This window comes from Python bivittatus, unplaced genomic scaffold, assembly GCF_059951505.1.
Source record: "Python bivittatus isolate LINGU-HERP-01145 unplaced genomic scaffold, Pbiv_v1 ctg000840_np1212, whole genome shotgun sequence".
NCBI lineage: Eukaryota > Metazoa > Chordata > Lepidosauria > Squamata > Pythonidae > Python > Python bivittatus.
Window position 1 is genome coordinate 12196565 of NW_028277113.1, and position 20235 is coordinate 12216799.

A 20235-nucleotide genomic window follows, 5' to 3' on the forward strand; every position below is an offset into this window, starting at 1 on the left:
AATGGAATTACTGCCATTTAGACCCTTAAAAATAAAGCAAAGCAAGAAAAAAAAAAAGTATCCTGTATCTGTTCTTTCCAGGGGTGTGTAATTTCACTATTGCACCATGAACTTTCAGAAAGAAATATTTGGTATGTCTCAGACTGAACTGAAATGATTTGAAAAATACTTCTGATTCTGAGTAAAGCATACCCCAAAGATCTAAAGAATTGCATCCATAAAGGCATTTTTTAAACCAGTTCATGCTCTGATTGATTTAATTGATAATGTACTATCAAGTCCATATTGATTCTTAGTGACCACACAGATAGATTTTCTCCAGGACAAATGGTACCCACCTTGGTCCTTCAGACCTTCCAATGGTGACGCTCATCATAAATGTAATTGAGTCAATCCATCTTGTATGGGTTGTCCTCTCCTTCTCTTTCCTTGCAACTCACGACATAAATTACAATTTTTTCAAACTCCTTACATTTCATAAAGGAGTGCTATATACCAAAAAGATTGTGCACTACTCAACACAAACGTCAATCAATTGGTAGTCTATGGGGCCATGAAATTTCAGTTTCCATTTCTATTGAATGAGGAACCTAGCTTTGCAAAGTACTCAGATTAAAATTGTAAACAAAATTCCATTTTTGAGGAGTTAATGATGGATTCTAAAGATGCTACAATTGCACATTTTGTATTTGTAATCTAGATTAATTGCATGGTTCTTAATGATTAAACATTCCCCACCCCCCCACATTTTCTTTTAACTTGGCAAGCACAATTCATTAGATTTCTCTATTGGGTATACAGTAATGCTTTAAACATGATGTAATACTGTTTTTGAAGGTCGCCTCAAGGGCTTTCATGGTGAAAAAGCAGAGTATGCATCTTTAAACAAAGAAGCAATATTGTACTGAAATGGGCCTGATTCCAACAACATTGTTTAGCTAGCAGAAAGATTATTCTGTTCATAGAAGGGCTATTTCTCACCAGGTAAAGTAACCCCGTGTAAAAATCAGGACCACAAATTCTGAGGTCTTCTAATTGTTCAAGATCTTCTCTAACAATCCTTTGTGTCATGTTAGAAATGACATGCCTGTATCTTATGTGGTATTGTACTTTGCGACCTACATTCCATTATTATGTTCCCAAGCTATATTAAGATAATTTTGTTCAGTTCACAAAAACATCAAAGGAAGTTGCCTTGGGTTTTAAATCAGGAGATGGCTGCATCCAGACTCAAAGCTATCAACAATCTCCTGGTTCATCCAGCTCACTAAGGCACAGTGTGATTTGGGGGTGGGGTGGGGTGGGGTTGTTAATCATGGCCTACAGCTCAGTGCATTCCACAAACTCAGTCAATTGTGTTTGTTTGAGAAAGAGTTTTCCAATAAACTATCCTTAAATAAATCATACCTTAACAATGGTTTCAGGGAATATTTCTAGCCTACCTGAATAATAGGTAATGTACTTGAGATCTCTTCCTATACCAATTTGCAAACCTTTTAATATTTGCCCTTTTCCCAATTTTGTAATATAGTTCTCCAAACAAAAAATGTACATGATAATGTAGCTATTAAAGGAATGTGTGACCCAGATGTTTACATTAGTGAAAAGAAATCTCCAAAAAGGTTTTCTTTTAAGGACACTGCTTGCAAAAAGCCGACAACAATTAAACAGATTTACGTTAATCTTTTAAGCAAATATGCATATAAACATTAAGGTGGGCTCAAGTTGCAAATAAGGAAGAAATGAGACAGAATAGGTTTATCAGTAGGAAAATAAGAAATTGATAGCAACTGAGGCATACATCAATTCCCTCATCTCTCTACTACCTGTAAGAGTTCACAGAACAGTTCTAAGACACTTTTTCCTTTTGCTTAGAGAACTTTGGATATAAGCCACCATTTTGACCTTTTAGGCTTCACAATACATTCTGTACTTAATTTTCAGGTGTAACTGCTGAAACTGATTCACAAACAGAAAGTTTTCTGACTTAATTCTTTTGAAGTGAGCCCCTTGCAGGCTTCCCCCTCTGATCTAGAAAAGAAGTGGGTGTTTAACAAAACTTGCAAAACAAGTTAATAAATCATGGCTACATGGCAAATCCTCTTCCCTATCCTATGAAAATATGAAGATAAGAGCAACACTGATGGATTAACAACAACTCCTTATCCTAACTGCCACATGAACTTACATTATTAACCTTACATAACTGAGGTCTTACTGATCCTAGAGTAACCATTATGAAAACAATGAAAGGGAAATGAAAGGAAAAAGATTCAGAAAAAATGGGGGTGGGTTTGCAGAACAAAAAACAGAAGATTGCACCATGGCACAGAAGCCATGCTGTTTGTATTCCTTTGAAGGCCATCTAGCTGACCTTAGCCAACCTTGCAAAAAGTAAACAATATTCGGCTAGACTAGAAAGCCAAGGAAAAAGACCACAGGAATCTAGTTCTGATTGCTGCCAAGAAAACTAAAACTCAGAATAAGGTGGCAGTCCCTAGGTAACCTTAGCCGATTTTGGAAAAGCTAAACAGAGTGAGACCTGGGCAGTACTTGTATGGGAGGCCACCAGGACATCCTGGGTTTTTTGTTAATTTGAGAGGTTAAAAAAAACAACACCCCAGAACAAGGAAATGATAAACCAACCATTTCTGTATCATTGCCAAGAAATATGTAAGAAGTATGTATGTCCATGTAATTACCAGGATCAAACTCTACTTGAGGGGATTGTTAATTTTACTCCATAGGATGGAGAAAGAGAGAAAAAATTAAGAATTGTAAAATCCAGGAACAGTAAACTGTATTTAGTATGTTAGCTGGACATAGCCATAAACCGATTTGATGAACATTCTACTGATTTCAGTGGGATCAATTAGGGGTGGCATTCAACCACTGTTTTCTCTGGACAGATTAACAACCATCAGAAAAAATGGCCTCCTCTGACCTCTGCGCATATTGTCTAAAGTCTGCTTGGAGATCTGAGGGAGCAGTATCTTCCAAAGCAAGTCTGAAGCAGGTTGGCAAGGAGAAGAGAAATTTTATTGTGAAATGTTGGCCTTGAGCCTAGTTGCAATCAAATATGTTTCGGTGCAGCGGCCAATGAAGAAGGCATTTAGCTTCAATGCATAATTAAAGGATGAGATGGAAGAGGCATCTCATAGTCTATATAATCAAGCCCTACCCATACACTTCCCCGAGCATCTATCTTGCCATACTTGGTTGGCTAGATTAAGTGTGATCCAAGAGAGTTTCTGTTCCCCTCTTAGGTTATCTTCATTCTGCATCACTTGTTCCTGCTTCTGAGATTGTCTACCACCGTAGCTGCACCAGCCAGTTTGACTAGTTTTTCAGCAGGATGACACAAGAAGAAATTGAGTAATGAGATTTATATAGAATTGGCCCTCAATCTTCTCATCATATGAAAACGCAACCAATATAATGCCTATAACAGACCATAAACATTTTTTACAAAGGTATCCAAGATGCATTCTGAAGATGATACTCACGTAGTGCATACAAGGAAAGGGTTATTCCAGCCAGGCAAAACCCTTCAAAAAACCTGAGTGTGCTGAACATGGTCACATTCACTGAGAGGGCTACTGTCAGTCCAAATATTAAAATGAACAACACCGAGAAGAGCAGCACTGGACGACGACCAACCCTATCAAAAGAAAAAAGGAACAAAAGGAAATTGCATTTATATATTACGTGTTCCATATTATCCCTCTGCAAATTAGAATTCTGCACTGGATACAATGTTCCCCAGCCATGTTAAAAAAAACTCGATCGTTAACTCTGTCAAAACATTTTGGGAGCGGTATCTCATTGGGGATTTATGATTCAGATTGGATATATTTAAAAAAACAATTACATTAATTAATGGTTTTGAAGCCTTCTCTAGGTAAAATATATACTGTGGTATGAAAAATAAGCATCATACAAAAAAAAAGGGGAGGGCGAGGAGAATGTGCCTGAATAAGCTTTATTCCCCCCTATACCTTTTGGATGCTTATAATCTTTTGGATTTTATACTAACTCTTTGGAAATTAACGAGAGGACAATAGAAGTGGATACTCTCTGCTTTTACAATTGCAAAATAATTGACACAGAACGAGCAAAAGCATTTCCATTCTTTATCTAGTTATGCAAAGGTCTAAGGAACTCACTTCTCCTTCTATAAACAACCATTTTACCAAAGGGAGTCTCCCCAAGATGACTACTTAAACATTTGGGCATTGTATACTTAATTTTCCACTTTTCTTTCCTTACTGTTAAACAGACTGACTTAAACTTAATAATTTAATTCTAAAATGTATGAGGATGTAAATAGGACTAGTTTTCTTTGGTACAAGAGATATAAGTTTGGTGGGATTTCTTTCTTTCTTTCTTTGCAAATAATTGTAACAACAATAATTTTTTAAAAGCACAATTGTTTTTATTTGATGCTTCACCTTCATTTTATTCATCAAGCATGAGAACACTGCAGCTTCCTTATGTTGCTGAACTGTAATTCTCAGGAGCTCTAGTCAGCATGGCTAAAGCTAAGGGATTTGGGGACTTGTGGCTAAGCAGTATCTGGAAAGTCACAGATTCTCCACTCCTAATCAAGACCAGGAGACTCCAATCTTTCTGGTCTATTTCACATTTTGAAATCATGATGTGGGGCACTCATAGAACATGGCTGCCATAAAGTAGCTTTGCTCTTTATCAGCTCCCAACTTTTTCTTTTTTCGGGGGGGGGGAGGCTAGTGAGTACATTTACAAATAAAGCAACTACTCAACATTTTTATTTTCTAAGAAAGAAAGGTAATTTTTGCTTAGCAACTGCCCTGTTTAGTGATGGTTTGAAGTTATGTCGATGCTGAAAAAGTAACTTTATGACCAGTCCTCGCACTTACAACCATTGAAGTGTCCCACAGTCATGTGATCACTGTTTGCGTGCTTCACAGCTGGCTTCCAACAAGCAGAGTCAATAGAGAAGCCAGCAATAAAATAGTAAGTTAAAGTCACATGATGTCTCGCTTAACAACCATGGGCGATTCACTTAATGACCACAGCTGGAGTGACAGTCTGGCGCAGTCACATAGTGTTTTGCATAACAACTGTGTCATTTAGCCAGGCCCAATTGTGGTTGTTAAGCAAAGACTACCTGTACCTATGAAAATCAAAGTGGAATCCAAAGACATTCTTGGAAATAAGGATGATTGGAGGCTGGTTCTTTGCTTTAGAGCACGCTGGCTTCCTTTTTAATTTTATTTAAAATAAGCCTTTAAATGACTGAAAAGTAGAGTGGGGATCTGAAAGTGCAAAGAAAAGTTTCCATAGCTATATGGTGCTCACAAATATCGTGTTGGGGATACTGGCACAAAATTGATGGTTATCAACATTTGGATCCAAACTTGGCTTTGAAAAAGACTATGCGTTGTATCCAATGATGGCTCTCTGTTGGCAGAACAGAATCTACCATCCAAATAAATGCTTTCTTTCCCCCCTCAACTTATCCCAAACCTCACCAAATTTGCTCCAGAATTTTGGGAAGGCCTTTGGAGCAGATCTGAGGTATGCTAGAGGGCTACAGGAGAGGAGGAGAAGCAGAGGAAATCCTCTTGAATGTGCAGGTATGCTTGTAGATGATTAGATAAATCCTATAAGAAACAATAAATCATTGCTTCTTAGGATTACTATTTATAGTATTATATTTTTAATCTGTTCTACACTATGAATGTGTCTAGACAGATGAAAACATTAGTGAAAATATTAAAAACAAGAAAATGCATTGGTAAGCAGTGCGAGAAAGTGAAAATAAAAGCAGAAAAAACACTGTGCCTGCGTAATATACTTTTTGTGTGTCGTTCTTCCAAAACATGGGATATGCTAAAAGGAATGGCATCAAACAGCCGGTGGATTCTGTTCGTGCATTACACATAACCAATTTAGTAGTATTCTTTTTAAAACACCCTAGAATAAAGCGACGTAATGTTGTTGTTTCTTAAAGGTCCATTCACAGCTTACCCATCCCTAGTCTACCTACAGAACGACAACGCTAGAAGGATTTTTAGAAAAGAATTGGTTTGTTGGGTTTTTTTAAAGGAAAGGGGAAAAAAATCTAGCCCCTGAATAGCCTGCTTTGCAAATAAGCTAGTTCTAGCTGGTGAAGCAGAACCAGACAGAGATGGCATTTATGACAAGCATGCATAGACTGCAACCGTTACCTAGATAAAAAGCCCTGACATCTAATCCAGACTCAAGTACCCAGCATGCTTAATAAAACATAGTCTCAGTCTCTGCTGGTTACCAGAGCAACTGTAAGATGCTCCTATCAAAGCTCTAATCATGATTTTATTTCATTTTATTATTTACCCAATTCAAGTAAGCCAAATCACCATTAGGATTTATTTATTTATTTATTTTGCTTTTTTTTAATTCTTAAAAACTAGAAGGAAATACAGGCATCTAATTTGGATGATTTTTCTGGAGACAACAGATTAAGGTGACATACAATTCTGAGGAAATAAAATGAAGTAAGTATAAAACATGTTTCTGGCTTCAGATAATGTTACTGTACGCGGCTGCCTCTTCCTTCTTCCTTTCCTCCCTTGCCCATTAAATTGTTGACCGAAACAAACTCATTGAAAAGGTAATTTGACCAAATTACCAATTAGAAAAACATGAACTTGCAGAACATATTTGGGGAAATGTCAAGCTATGAAATTAAGGCAAATGGAAATGCATGAAGCTGGTGCTGGCAAATTTCTGCATAGGCAGGACTTCTGGCATTAGGAGCTGCAAGCGTAAATCTGAGGTGCATTTGATTACATATCAGCATGTGGTATAAAAGCTGTTTGGATCGCACTGAGACATGTAAAAATGCACAACTCCCTCTACATTCCCAAACCAGTAATGGCTGAAAAATGTATTACGTGCATAGAATGAAGGATTTTTATTTTGTGCTTTTTTAAATTCAAGAATGAAAGTGATCCCTCCCTTAATTATTATTGGAAACAGATTTTCCCCCCTGGCTTCTGCTCAATTGTATCTACAATTCCTAGTTCATCTCTCTCTTTTCTTACTAGCAATGAACTCCATGGCTGTAATGAAATAAATATTTAGGTGCATTAAAATTCTGTACAGGGATAGGATATTTCAGGTAAGATCTATTTTCATTCTCTCTAAACTTCCTCAATAGCTGAGGGATTCTGGAAGCTGAATTTTCCACACAAAATGGAGCTGACAGTCAGCTTGAATGCAAGCACACCAGCTTAAGCCATCCATAATATCTCAAATGCCTTCTTTTATTATTTAAAATTACTTTATTTAGCATAGCAACAACATCAATCAATAGCAAGTCATTTGTGCAACACGGGGCTTTTGTATGTATGTATGTAATATAATTTTTATTGCAGATTTTTATATAGATAAAAGATAAATGTAAAAATATATAAATAAGTTAGAAAAAGAAAAAGTGTAAAAGAAAAAGTGCAGAAAGCAATTAGAGAAAGAAAAGAAGAAAAAGACAGTTAAAGAAGTGATGACTGATCTTCTTTTTAGTTGCAAACAAATTATCCCTCCTCCCTCTTTAAAATTACATTACAGAAATTCCTTCTTATATTCAACCCTTTTTTCAATCAGCAAATCCAGAAATCACCATTTCACTTTTTTTTTTAAATTTTCAGCAAAAAGTCCATAAAAGGTTTCCTGTCTTTTATAGAGTTGTCGTTTTATGCCCGACAAGACAGGTCAGTTTTGCCATTTCTGCTCATTCTGTCCTCATTACAATCCATTCCTCCAATTGTGGGTGTGAAATACTGGGCTTTTGTGGTACATGCACTGAAGTGGAATGTTCTGGAAAAAAATTAAACAGCACTGGAGGTGGCGAAATGGTATTTCCTCAGGGAGAGTAATTTTGTAGTGGTTTTAGTTGAACTTACCAATCAGCTATACATCCTGTTATTAGGTAGCCAAAGATTAATCCTACAAGCAGGGAAAATTTCGCAATGTGAACTTTCCAGGCAGAGTCGCAGACAAGATCCCACTAAAAAAAACAAAACAAAAAAGGAAAGGAAAGATAATGCATTTAAAGTGGGTAGGGTTATTTCCGTATACTTGGAGCAAAATCACATATAGTTACCAACTGGTGCGCCAGATAATTTTACCCTGACGTCAGTATGTTTATAAAAGGCGAAGAATGGTTATTTCTTACTGAATTGGGCCTTTCCCCAAGAGTAGCTAGCTAAAAACTTACAGAAGCTCATAACCAGGCCATATAATGCTAGTCATTCACTCCTCCTTTTCTCCAGCAATTGGTAGTTTTGAGATATACTGCCTCTGACTATGGAGGTCTTTTGTGATAATCTATCAATAATAAATCTGCCCAATTTTTAAAAGCAATAGGTATTAGTTGTCATAACTTCTTTTGGCCCAAAATTCAAGGAGCTAGCAATGTTCAATTTAAAGAAGCATGTCTATTGATCAATTTTACTGGTTACCCATTTCCATCACTCCCTGTTTTCTTTTCTTTTTCCTATTTCCCATAAGAAAATAATTTACTGGCTCTTTAAAACAGCATCCTAAAATAATTTTTGTTCTTAGGTGGAGGTCGGTATCTAAGGTCATGTTAAGTGAATGGTAAACAACCGTATTATTTTTCTGTATTCAGAGCAAGTATTAGCAGAGGCCTGGCCAGATCATCTGTAATCAGAGAAGGAAGAGTTATTGTTAAGCTGTTAGAGTTCTGGGAAGCTTGTATATATCCAGTAACATGAAATGACTCAATAAAATGTCCTTTATGGTATCTTCTACAGCTAGTGTTCACCTTGAAGAGAATGAGATGAATTTCAGTTTGCACTGCTAACTACTTAAGGATTTTTAAAGATATCTAAAGGAAGCGATCTAAAGATATTTCTTTGACTAAATATTTAACTCAGACAAATCCTCAGTTTAATCACAATGCATTCAAGAAGATTTATATCAATATTATTAATTCTATTATTCTGGAAGCTCTTTCAGAACAGTCAGCTTAGACTGAAAAGACACATACTTAAGTGAAGCCGTTTGATCGTATTTCCTTCAGTGCTTCCCAAATTCTAATTGTTTAGATTACAAAAGTAATGTTTTCAGGCTGAGAAGCAAGGACAGAGCTTCAGACTACCGATACTCACTTCAATCAGATCCATTTTCAGCATTCACAAACTACAAGAGGATGGAGGCAGAAAGGAAGGTAAATCTAACTAACTGGATTAACTAACATAAGCAGAAATCTCATGCAAAATTCACCGCAATGAAAGAATGTTATGTAGCATCGAAGCCAACCAAACCAGACACCAACCCTGCCCTATCCTTTATTAAATGCCAGGAAAAACTATTGCTCATTTGAAAACCCATTAGTATCTCTTGAGGATGGGCGCTTGAGATCCTGCTATAAAGAATCTTTATTGCACTACCCGAGAAAGCTCTTCAACCAAATCAGCACAATAAACAAATATAACAAACTGCCCCGTTATCCGGATCTGCTCAATGAGCTGTTGAGAGAAGGTCTGTCAGACAGAATGAGCAGACCGGAGTCTGGAGAAGAACACCAGCATCTGCTTCTCTGATGCCTTTGTTGAGAGAACATCTCCCTGGCATATTTGCCAGCTAGCAGGCTTGCCCGCTGCTGCATCATGAGGCAGTGTGGCAAAACCACAACCAACTGGGTTCCCTAGATTTCTCCACAGAAGCTTCTTTCATGGCAAGAACAATCTAACCACAGTTTTTTGCATGAAGGAAGTTCGTAACAGATCTGAAATTCTGCAGAGAGGATTCAAGCCATATGCAAAGGAAGAGCAGCCTGGCTTGGATCCTCTCTACAGATCAAGCTGTTATTGTAACTCCTGCATATGGGTTGCTCACAGACTCCACTGGGTTACATTCTGAGTTTGTTACTGTAATGCTGACATTGGAGATATATAGAACACTCTTGTTATGTTATTTGTTAGTTAAAAAAAAAACTAGGTGAAAACTAAAAGAAAACTATGAAAATCATTGACTATACCAATTCATAAAAGTAGCAGAGGTCAAAGTACCAAAGCTCTCTAGAAAGATGGTGACGCCACTACAACCAACCAAAGGGAAATTGAAAAAGAGTGGCAGTGCTTCTATACTAATCTCTTTGCCTCAAAAGTAGTCATCCCCAAATATTATCATCAACAGTGTCAAAAACTGAAAAGATGGATGCTAGTCTTACTGCCTGAAGAGCATCAAAGTCAAGCAAAGCCCCAGGACCACTTCAGAAGTTTACAAAGCAAGTGGAGAAACACTAGCAAAATCAGGTTCTTCAATAACTGCTTAGATGCAGATCTTCCTGAACAGTGGAAAACATAAAAAACAATCTTACTCCCCAAGAATAAAACTCCAAAAACTTACCATTTATTTTACTTATTCAATTTATATGGCTGCCCATCTCAAACGTGACTGCTCAATCTGACTACTTTCTAGAGGCTACAAACACTTCATGCGCGTGATAATCAACGGACTGGAGAAACACCTGGATAAACATCAGCCTCGAGAACAAGCTAGCTTTCACAAAGGGTATTTGACCATCAACTGCTTACATATGGTCAACTGCTTACATATGAACAAACATGAGAAATCCACATGCCCCAGTGCCTTATGTCTGTTGACTATGAAAAAGTGCTTTACAGTATGGATGTAATTATATAGAAATCAAGGCATTGCCAAAAAATACATCCAAATGTTACAGAAAATGTAAATTAAGGCTGTTCAACCAATATGACATCATTTTACTGCCCAATTAATATTTCAATATGCCAAGGTGTCTGTCAAGGTGACATAATCTGCCCAAAGCTTCTTCAGGGGCTTAATTGAGGCAAAAGAGGCAATCAATACAGTGAAACGCTCACTCATTTCCTGTTGGTTAATGACACTGTGACTGACAATCACAAGGCTGAGGATGCTGAAAAGTGCTTAAATGAATACAACAAGGCAAGTAAAGCCGTTGGCCTAAATTTTACAGGTAGTCCTCAACTTATGACGGCAATTGGGACTGGAACTGCACTGCTAACTGATGCAGTCGTAAAGTGTGACCGCATTGCTTAGCAATGGCAATCCCTGCAGTCCTGGTTGCCATTGTTAACCAAATCCCACAGTTGTTAGGGGAGGCAACTTCTTAACGACTTCCCACAACCAAGTCAGTGGGAAAGCTGGCAGGAAATTGCAAGTCCCAGGCAGCTCACAAATAAGTGGCTACTGCCAGGTGGAGGAGGACGCAAGGGGATGTGTGAGGGTGCAAGGGAGGCGTGGAGTTGTTGGAGCTGTTGTGTTCAAGTTAGGGACCAAACAATGGTTGTTTGGGACAGAGGTTGTTAGTTAAAATGTCAAGACCATGATTACTAGCTAAATTCTTGTTCTGTCTCCATCAGGTATAAACAGATCATCTGCCTAATACAGTACCAGATTATGAATATCAAATCCTTCTGGAATACAGTACTGCAAAGGTATTTATTTCCCTACCTCCAAGCTATCTTGACAGGATGCATCTGAACCAAGACGAAATTTGTTGTCCCCCCCAAGCCAACTGTCCCACACTCTTTTGAAAAGCCTGACCAGTTTCATTCTTTGGAAATGTTATTTGGAATATTCTTTTATCAATTACAACAAAGTAAGAGACTCCACTCCAGTTATTTGGGCAGAGTGAAAAGCTGGAGGAGTCAATACAGTAGTTCTTAATTTCCAATCTCTCACTTGGAAATTCTCCCATCCAATGCCTCTCTCTTATATATATCTATTATTCATACATCACATTTATATAGCCACCCATCTCACAAAGTGACTCTGGGCGACTATATAAATGCAATGAATGAATGAATGAATGAATGAATGAATGAATGAATGAATGAATGAATGAATGAATGAGAGAGGCATTGGATGGGAGAATTTCCAAGTGACTCTATATCTTATTAAATGGGCATACTTTCAATCTCCTAATCCAGCATTCCCTAATCTGGTTCTTTCCGACATGTGTGGCTCTGCAACATCCAGGGCTGCCAGGAAACAATGGCCATGCAGCCTAGAAATCTGCTGAGTTGTAGTTTCATCTTATTTGGAGAGTACCAGGCTGGGGAAGGCTAGTCTTCACTTCTAAAGTATTTGAAAATCGGCAGTGATCAGTCTTACTAGTTAATAGTTCCTTTTGCAAGCAATGCTTATCTACCATATATTAAAAGCACCACAGCTACAGTATCCAAATACTGTATATTTGGAAATACCATCAGGCTCAAAACTCATCCATCAGCCAATCTCAATAATTCTGAGAAGTATCTTGAGTGTGTCAGTGTACTAGCAGGCAACAGTGTGCAATGACTCCCTTTTTCTGGGCTGCTCCCAACACCCTCACCAATTCTGTTGTTGACCCAGGAAGACTACCCCAAATGTCTAACTCAAGTGCCCCTAAAGTAGGCCTCTATGTGTGTGCAGGGTGCCTAAAGGAAAGCTAATGTTTTATTATTGTTTTTGTTGTTAGTTGCACAGTCAGCCAGATGTTTAGACTAGATTTGGCATTTTTATCCACCTATCGAGTCCTTCCTAAGGACCTGGGATAGGCAGATGTTGTTCTTCGATGGTGTTAAAGGTAACGTCGCAGGATATAAGCTGTCCCAAGTAAAGCTGCCTTTTGTAATTGACTGATGGTGATTTTTGTCAATGCTGATGGTGTTCAAGTGGTGCTCCAGTTGTTTTGGGATTACACTCAAGGTGCCTGTAACTATTGGTACTATCTTTGCTTTCTTTTCCCATAGTTGTTCTATTTCTATTTGCAGGTCTTTATATTTTGTGACTTCTCCAGTGCTTTCTCTTCTATTCTGCTGTCTCCAGGTATTGCAATGTCCACTATCCAGACTTTTTTGTCTTTCTTATCAACAACGGTTACGTCTGGGGTGTTATGTGGCAGGTGCTTGCCTGTTTGAATTCTAAAGTCCCAGAGTACTTTAGCTTCTTCATTTTCAATTCCTTTGTCTGTTTTGTGGTCCTACCAGTTCTTGCTTGCAGGCAAATGGTACTTCTTGCAGATATTCCAATGCACCATTGTTGCTACTTTGTCATGCCATTGTTTGTAGTCAGTCTCTGTGATGTTGCAACAGCTAACAAGGTAGTCCACTGTTTCTTCAGCCTCTTTGCAGAGGAGGCATTTGCTGTCTGCTGCTGTCTTCTCAATTCTGGCTTTGTGTGCATTTGTTCTTAAGGGTTGGTCTTGTGCAGCCAGAATGAGCCCCTGTGTCTCTTTCTTCAACTTTCCTGCTCTTAGCCATTGCCAGGTCTTGTTGTTATCTGCTTTGCTGCAAGTTTTTTTGCGTACTGACCATGTAATACTTTGCCTTGCCATGTCTCTTTTCTATTCTTCATCTGGTCTTTCTTATAGGCCACTTTGGTTTCTTTGGTAAGCCTTCATGGTGTAGTAGCTTCAGTGCATCTTCTTCACTGTCCTTCAGATATTCTTCCAATGCCCTTTTTTCTTCTTCAACTGTCTGGTGTACATTATCATTATACTATTATCATTATTATTTTTATTTTTATTTTTTATTATTATTATTATTATTATTATTACTATTATTATTATTTACATTCTTTACACTCTTTTGGACAACTAATATCCCCAGGAATGTCAGATCAGGCAGTCCCTTGATAAGGATCCCAAGCGTGCTGCGCTCTGTCATTCTCACCACCAAAGAAGCGTGAAATCTTACATTTACACCTTTTAAAGTGAGAAGAACTCAGTTGTTAATTTACGCTTCAGTTACTATGTGGAATATTTTGAAATGTGAAGCTAAGAAAAGGGCTTTTTATGGATTCATCTAAAGGAACAGATTCATGAGCAGATGCCAACATCTTTGTTTTTAAATCACGCACCACTGCCTTACATAGCATTGTGTGGGCAGTAATTCTCCACCCCACCCCAAGTATGCCTAGATAACGGCAAGCGGAATTATCTCTGTTATGCTAAGATGATCCCAAATGGAAACAAACTTAATTACATGTAACTACATTTACTCATTTCCTTAGGGGCAGAGAATTAGCTTGGATGGAGGCTTGCCCAGTTGGAGGTTACTAGGGTCAGAAGGCCATGCTTCTGGGCTTCTACTGTGAATCCCCCTGGTCATCTTGGAGTACGTAGCAATCAAAGCTGTTGCTATAACACAGCCATCTCAATTAGAATCATAGATTTGGAAGGTACCTCAAAAGTCAGCTAGTCCACCCCCAGGCAGGGCAGGAAATCTATTAAAACACTACCAATAAGCTGGCATTGTAATGGTATGTGGGAAGGATCTTGGAAGATGGGGCAAAGAGATACTGTCCAGGGAATGGTCAGATAAGAGACAGCATAGCCCGCAGCTCATACTGGGTGGAGCAAGAGGCTCAGAAGGGACCTGAGATTCTGTTAATGTAACTATACAATAAAATAGAATTAGTTTATCTGGTCATGTTTCCTGTCTGGTCTACCTGGTAAGGCTGACATCAATCTTGCAAATCTGAAAGTAAAATTCTCCCACCGTCACCTTTATAGCCCGAGAACTTAGGGAGGGTCCCTTCTGAGCCTCTTGCTCTTCCCACTATGTAGCTGCAGGCTATGCTGTCTCTTATCTGACCATTCTCTAGGCAGCATCTCTTCGCCCCATCTCCCAAGGTTTTTTCTACATACCATTACAGGCATGAACTTTGGCTTGAAAACATAAAGGAGGAAATTTCATCAGCTTCCAAGACAGTCAGTTCCCCTCTCAAACAGTGTGCATTGTTAGGAAATGTTTCCTAATGTTTTGTTACCCTTTTTTCCTTATAATCTGAACCCAAGAGTTGAGTTTCTTCTATTTTGCTTAATTGTTTGTCAGGCCTAGATGATTTTTATGTGGCAAGGGTATACGTTAAGCTATGTTAAGCTTATTTACAGACTTGTTAAAAGCTATGCTTTTATTTACAAGCTTGCAATTACAGTTTCCATGTGTTTACGGGCCACGTCAGCTTGGGAGATATAAGATGCCCATCCCCATTCCTGACCTATATGACGGCCCTTCCAGTATATGAAGACAGCTCCTATCTCACACCTCATCAGTCCTAATTGCAGGCTAAACATTCCCAATTCCTCCAATCTTTTCTCACTGACTTGGTCTGCAGGAGCCAATGATTCAAAGAGCCCTCTGCTCCAGGTGTAACACCTTCCTAGAGGAAGCCATCAAAATCCTCCCAGCCTATTTGTGGAATAGTCACTCCATGAGCTTTGAAATGTAGAAACATCTCAAAATATAACTCCTTTACATGCGTGAATCTAAGGTGGAGGATTATATTGCAGGCTAAAGTATAGCAGGAACCGAGTCTTTTTTTCTCTGTATAAGCATATATGTAGCTATGAGATATGACTTTTCTCTGAAAACCAGGACTTTTCTGTGGTAGCTCCCAGACTTTGGGTCATGCTCTCTAGAAAAGCTTAACTAGCATGGGCTTCATTACTGTATTTGCTTGGGCATTCTAAACAAAATTCTTGCCTCTCTATTTTATAGTTTTATTGCCACAGAAATGTGAAGCAATGGGAGTGGGGGGGGGGGAAGAGGGCTGTGACTTGTCATATATTCATGTCATTATTCATATCACTACTCATACATTAAGTACTATTTTTTCCCCTTCTTCTGCCTCTTCTCCATTCCTGACCCCTTTTTCCTTTTTGTCTATTCCTCTAGTCCAGGGATCCTTAAATTTTGTGGTGCCAGGACCCTCTAAAATTATAAACTGTGTGGGAACAGCCCCTTCATGAATAATACAGACTGTGGTGCCAGGACTCCCAGAAACAATAAACTGTGTGGATCTCTTTCACATTTATTCTTGACTCATGAGCCATTGTTTAAGAACTGCAGGTTTACCCCTTTATACTGCCAAGAACTGATGCAGAGAATCTGGATCTAAATCTGTACGCACATAACTGGTTTATTAATTTCATAGATTTGATTCAAAAATACTTTTGAGTCATGCTTGAATGTTTAACACTTCAGTATTTGCAAGGTAGCCTCTGCTTAAGACACGAGGTGTATGCGCACACTGAAAAGTATGCTCATTAAACTTGACAGCTACTTCTGGTTAAACAAGAATAAAGTTTGTTATTGTTATGCATATCCCATAATATTTTACCCCAAAAAAGGACATTTAATCCTTAAGAAAAAAAAAGAAATACTCGTATTGCATCCAGATTACATTATGGATTTTGAGGGCAGGAAAAACAGGATTTTATCTCTGGCAGTCCACTTTTTACCACTTGCCCCTAATATTGCTATTCCTCTATATTCTCTTGTTTTTCAGCCGACACTATTACCAGTGGATATAAAACAGCAGAGCCAAAATTGAAGTAATTTACCATTCAGCAGAGATTTAGAATGGATTTAGAATAGCAGAGAAACTGGGCAAACTAATTTAACAACATAACCTTCCCCCTTTGGCATTCTGTCACTCCTGATAATATAACTTGCTGTTACAGTTCATAACACTGTACCTGATGGAACTTCCCTGACCACAAAGCTTCAGCATTAAAAGGCAGAAGTATGCTTTTAAATCAGATTTTGAGAACCCAGTGGATTTTGGATTAAGTGCGCAGTCTTTCAACAGGGCCTTGACTTGCCTCACCACTGTCAAACCATAGCAGTCAACATCATAAACCTAGTTCAAAGGTCTAATTTCTAACTTGCTGGTTTCATTTCTGTATTTGGCAATACAAGCAACTGCACACTGAGAGATTTTTGAAGCCTGCTTGGCTTCAAGCTTTTTATTTCTTATAAAAGGGAGCAGATTCTTCCCATCCAGAAAACTGACTGTGACAGCAATGATAGTTCTAGGATGAGGCATGCTAGGGATGCTGACCTCTCCAAAGTGACCTGAGAAGCTATTTGAAGCAAAAACCTACATAGCACCATGTCAGAATCCTTCCTGCTCTAGAGCTAGAGCCTATGATTCCTCCCTCCCTCCCTCCCTCCCTCCTTTCCATCCATCCATCCATCCATCCATCCATCCATCCATCCATCCATCCATCCATCCATCCTCTGCACTGAGCCTTAAATTTGTTCTCTGAAATGCCTCTCACATTTCTTACTATTTTATTAAACCTAATAATGAAGGGGGTGGGGGGGAGAAAAACTGATGACCTGGCTCAACTTTCTCCAATGAGTTAGAACTACAACTCCCAGAATTCTAAGCAGCCTTAGATGCTTCCCTTCTCAAAGATGCCACAGAAGACAAGTATGTGGTGGTCAGAAAGAAGACAAGACAAGACTATAAACGGACAACAGCTCACTAAGGCATGCACTTCAATGAAAGACATGGCAGCAAGTGAAACTCACATGGCAAAACTGATAATAAAAAAGTACTACATGAAAAGCAAACATATCACAGAGGTTTAAAATGACAAAGGGTGTAACAGCAACCCAGAAATGAAAAAAATACTTGGAATTGAGGCTATTAAGGATTCACCACATTCATGGGAACCTCAGGAAACAATTATACTTAAACTGGCAAACTTTCCAAAGCTACATCCCATGCATATATTTCATCCTATTTATGAAATCTATTGCTAGAAAAAGAAATATTAATATTTTATGCTTTTTTTACTCTTTCATATATTTATTTATCCTGATTTTTCTGCACTTCTTCCTTATATATTTTCTTCTATTTGCTGCAAGATTTCCTAGGATGCTTTATAGGACAACACCATCTGTTGATAACATAAAATTATAGAAAATAAAATAAAATAAAAATAAAATAACTTCATACAAAAATTCAAATTACATATATCACAGATCAAACATCTAACTGGAAATAATTACCATTGAAATAGGGCTTATACCAAGTTGAACAACATAATGACAAAATTCAATAATCAGGAATCCAAGACAGTTTATGAAAAATCAGTTTTCTGTTATTCTATATTCCATGCATGGTTTGAATAAGTGGTCATTAATAAAAATACTATGCTCTACAGAATATATAAATGGAGAAAAGCAAAAAGAAGTTGCTTTGGGCTTCAGACCACCACAAACATTGTTCCAAGAAGGTCTTCCTGTACTAAATGGAAGACCTTTCATTGTATTTGGCAATAAAACCAGCCAGTCTGTAAGAACTAACCAAAGAGAGGGCTGCTACTTTCAGTTCCAAGTACCTCCAATTATGCCACGGTCCCATGCGTGAAATGCAAAGAACTCATACCTGCCAAGTGATTCAGTCTGGCTTGCAAAATCACAGTTTGAGGGGATCATGTTCCTGATAAACCTGCCCCAGGAAATCTACCAGTCAACTCAATGGAAGCAGCTGGTGGGCAGACTTGGCAAACATCTTCAACATGGTTCATATGAGAGAGCAAATATTCCCCAGCTCAGGAGGATGACCCCCCCAAGTCCTGGTGTGCTATCTCATTGTGGCAGGGGGCTGTTCCTGGGATGAACGAGTGAAGAACGCTGGAAGTGTATGCCAAGAGTATATATTCCCAGCAGGGTCACCCAAGGCATGAAAGTCATCCCAGCTGCCCAGCTAAAGCAAGCAGGCACTTATATTGGGAACAGTGATATAGGAAGATGCTGGAGGCAGATGATCACTTTGGTGACAAAGACATCAATTCACAGAGAAAATCTACTTATGTGGTTGCTAGGAGTTGAAAACAATTTGATGGCACATAATCAATCAATAAATCAATCAGGAGGATGAGATGGTGGCCACCATCCATTCATCTATCCTCTCTGTAAAAGCAGAAATCCCAGCAAAATCATTGTCAATCTACATCCAGTTCCTCCTATTCTTTAGAAAAGATTTATGAAACCATCTGAAAAAGGAAATACATATGCCTTTTGCAAAATGTGTGTGTTTCTTCTCAATCTGAATAAAGGAGCATAAACATTCTGTCAAGAATGCTGGAAATTAAAAGATTAAAAACCACCCCAAATGCCAATGATCTATTAGTTCATTCCATATAATCCAGTGTCAGACAGTGAATGCAGAATGGCATTTTCAGAGATCTGGGGGTTTTAACTGCAACAAAATTTACCATTTGGGGTGAATATAGTTTCAGTAAGCGGGTAGGCAGAATGTTTCCAGACAATAAAATAACTGAGAAATAAGAAGGCAGATGCACAAAAGCCATTCATCTCAACCACTGCAATGGACAAGAGAAAAGTGCCATCTCAAAGCAATTACCATAAACTTCTGGTCCTTAAAAATATAATAATTTTCACTGAGTACAAATGGCAGTTCTGACAAGGATGAAAGGTTCTTTCCAAGACTTGTCATCTTTGAAGATTCTCTACACTGAATTAGCATTTATGTTAATACGCCCACAGTAAACAATGCCAATGCTGAAACTATTAGAAAACCCACTGAAAAGTGCCTGATTCAGGACTCAGCTTGGAATAGGCAGTGAACTCTATGCTTATTATTTGGGTGTATTTCTCAATTTAGGCCTACAGGACGAGGGACAAAAACTGCTTCAGACCCAATTACTAATGTCTTGCTTGGGTTCAGGAGTATCCACAGGAGAGGTAAAAAAAAGTCAAGGTGCTGGCCACAACAATAAAGCCCCACCCTTTTTTTAATGTGCGTGACTTTTTTTGACTCCCCTGCTTGGATCTGTCCTTTAAGCTTAAGAGACAGGATGCAGTGTGTTCTATCTAATATAATACGGAAATAGAAGGCTAGAAACTATCTTAACAAGAGAGAAGTATGTGGGACAGAAGCATCACAGCCACAGGCTCGTGAAAGGTTATTTAGAACTACAGATCTGCCCTATTGCCCATGCTGGACTAGATCAATAATCAAAAACAGGCTTTCTTCAATATTAGATGATTTGATTGTTTTAACTATAGTCTCTATCTTGCATCACGTTTTACATTTAAAGAGGCACCCTTAGGGTATCTTAACATTTTACATGTCTATATTAAGCAGTGGCAGGATTCACATTGTCCTTAGTCATGGTTTGTCATATTAACCAGAATTGGGTAGTTTTCAATAACATGTTAAGCTATTCAGCACAGTGACTGGATTCATACAATATGTCAAACAAGCCACATTATGGTTTAGCATGTTGTGTGAACCATGTCACTAAATGCTGGTCCATATTAAATCAAGGTTCAGATTTCCTTAAGATAACACTAGCAATCAGTAGGCACTAGCTTGTTTATCCATAATTGACAAGGGATCCACCTCACAGTCTCTGCCTAGCCTTCTTTA

The 20235-nt window shown here is 38.3% G+C and overlaps 1 protein-coding gene across 2 annotated transcripts in view; it reads right to left on the reverse strand.

Moving 5' to 3' along the window:
* Positions 1–20235, reverse strand: part of SLC22A23 (solute carrier family 22 member 23) — a 92150-nt gene that overhangs the window by 57700 nt on the left and 14215 nt on the right. For both annotated transcript variants that reach the window (XM_015887331.2, XM_015887332.2), the window contains exons 2-3: positions 7929–8032; positions 3507–3661 (exon numbers count right to left, since the gene is read on the reverse strand). In XM_015887331.2, coding sequence (XP_015742817.1) covers positions 3507–3661; positions 7929–8032 — 259 coding nt within the window. The remainder of the gene's footprint in view (positions 1–3506; positions 3662–7928; positions 8033–20235) is intronic.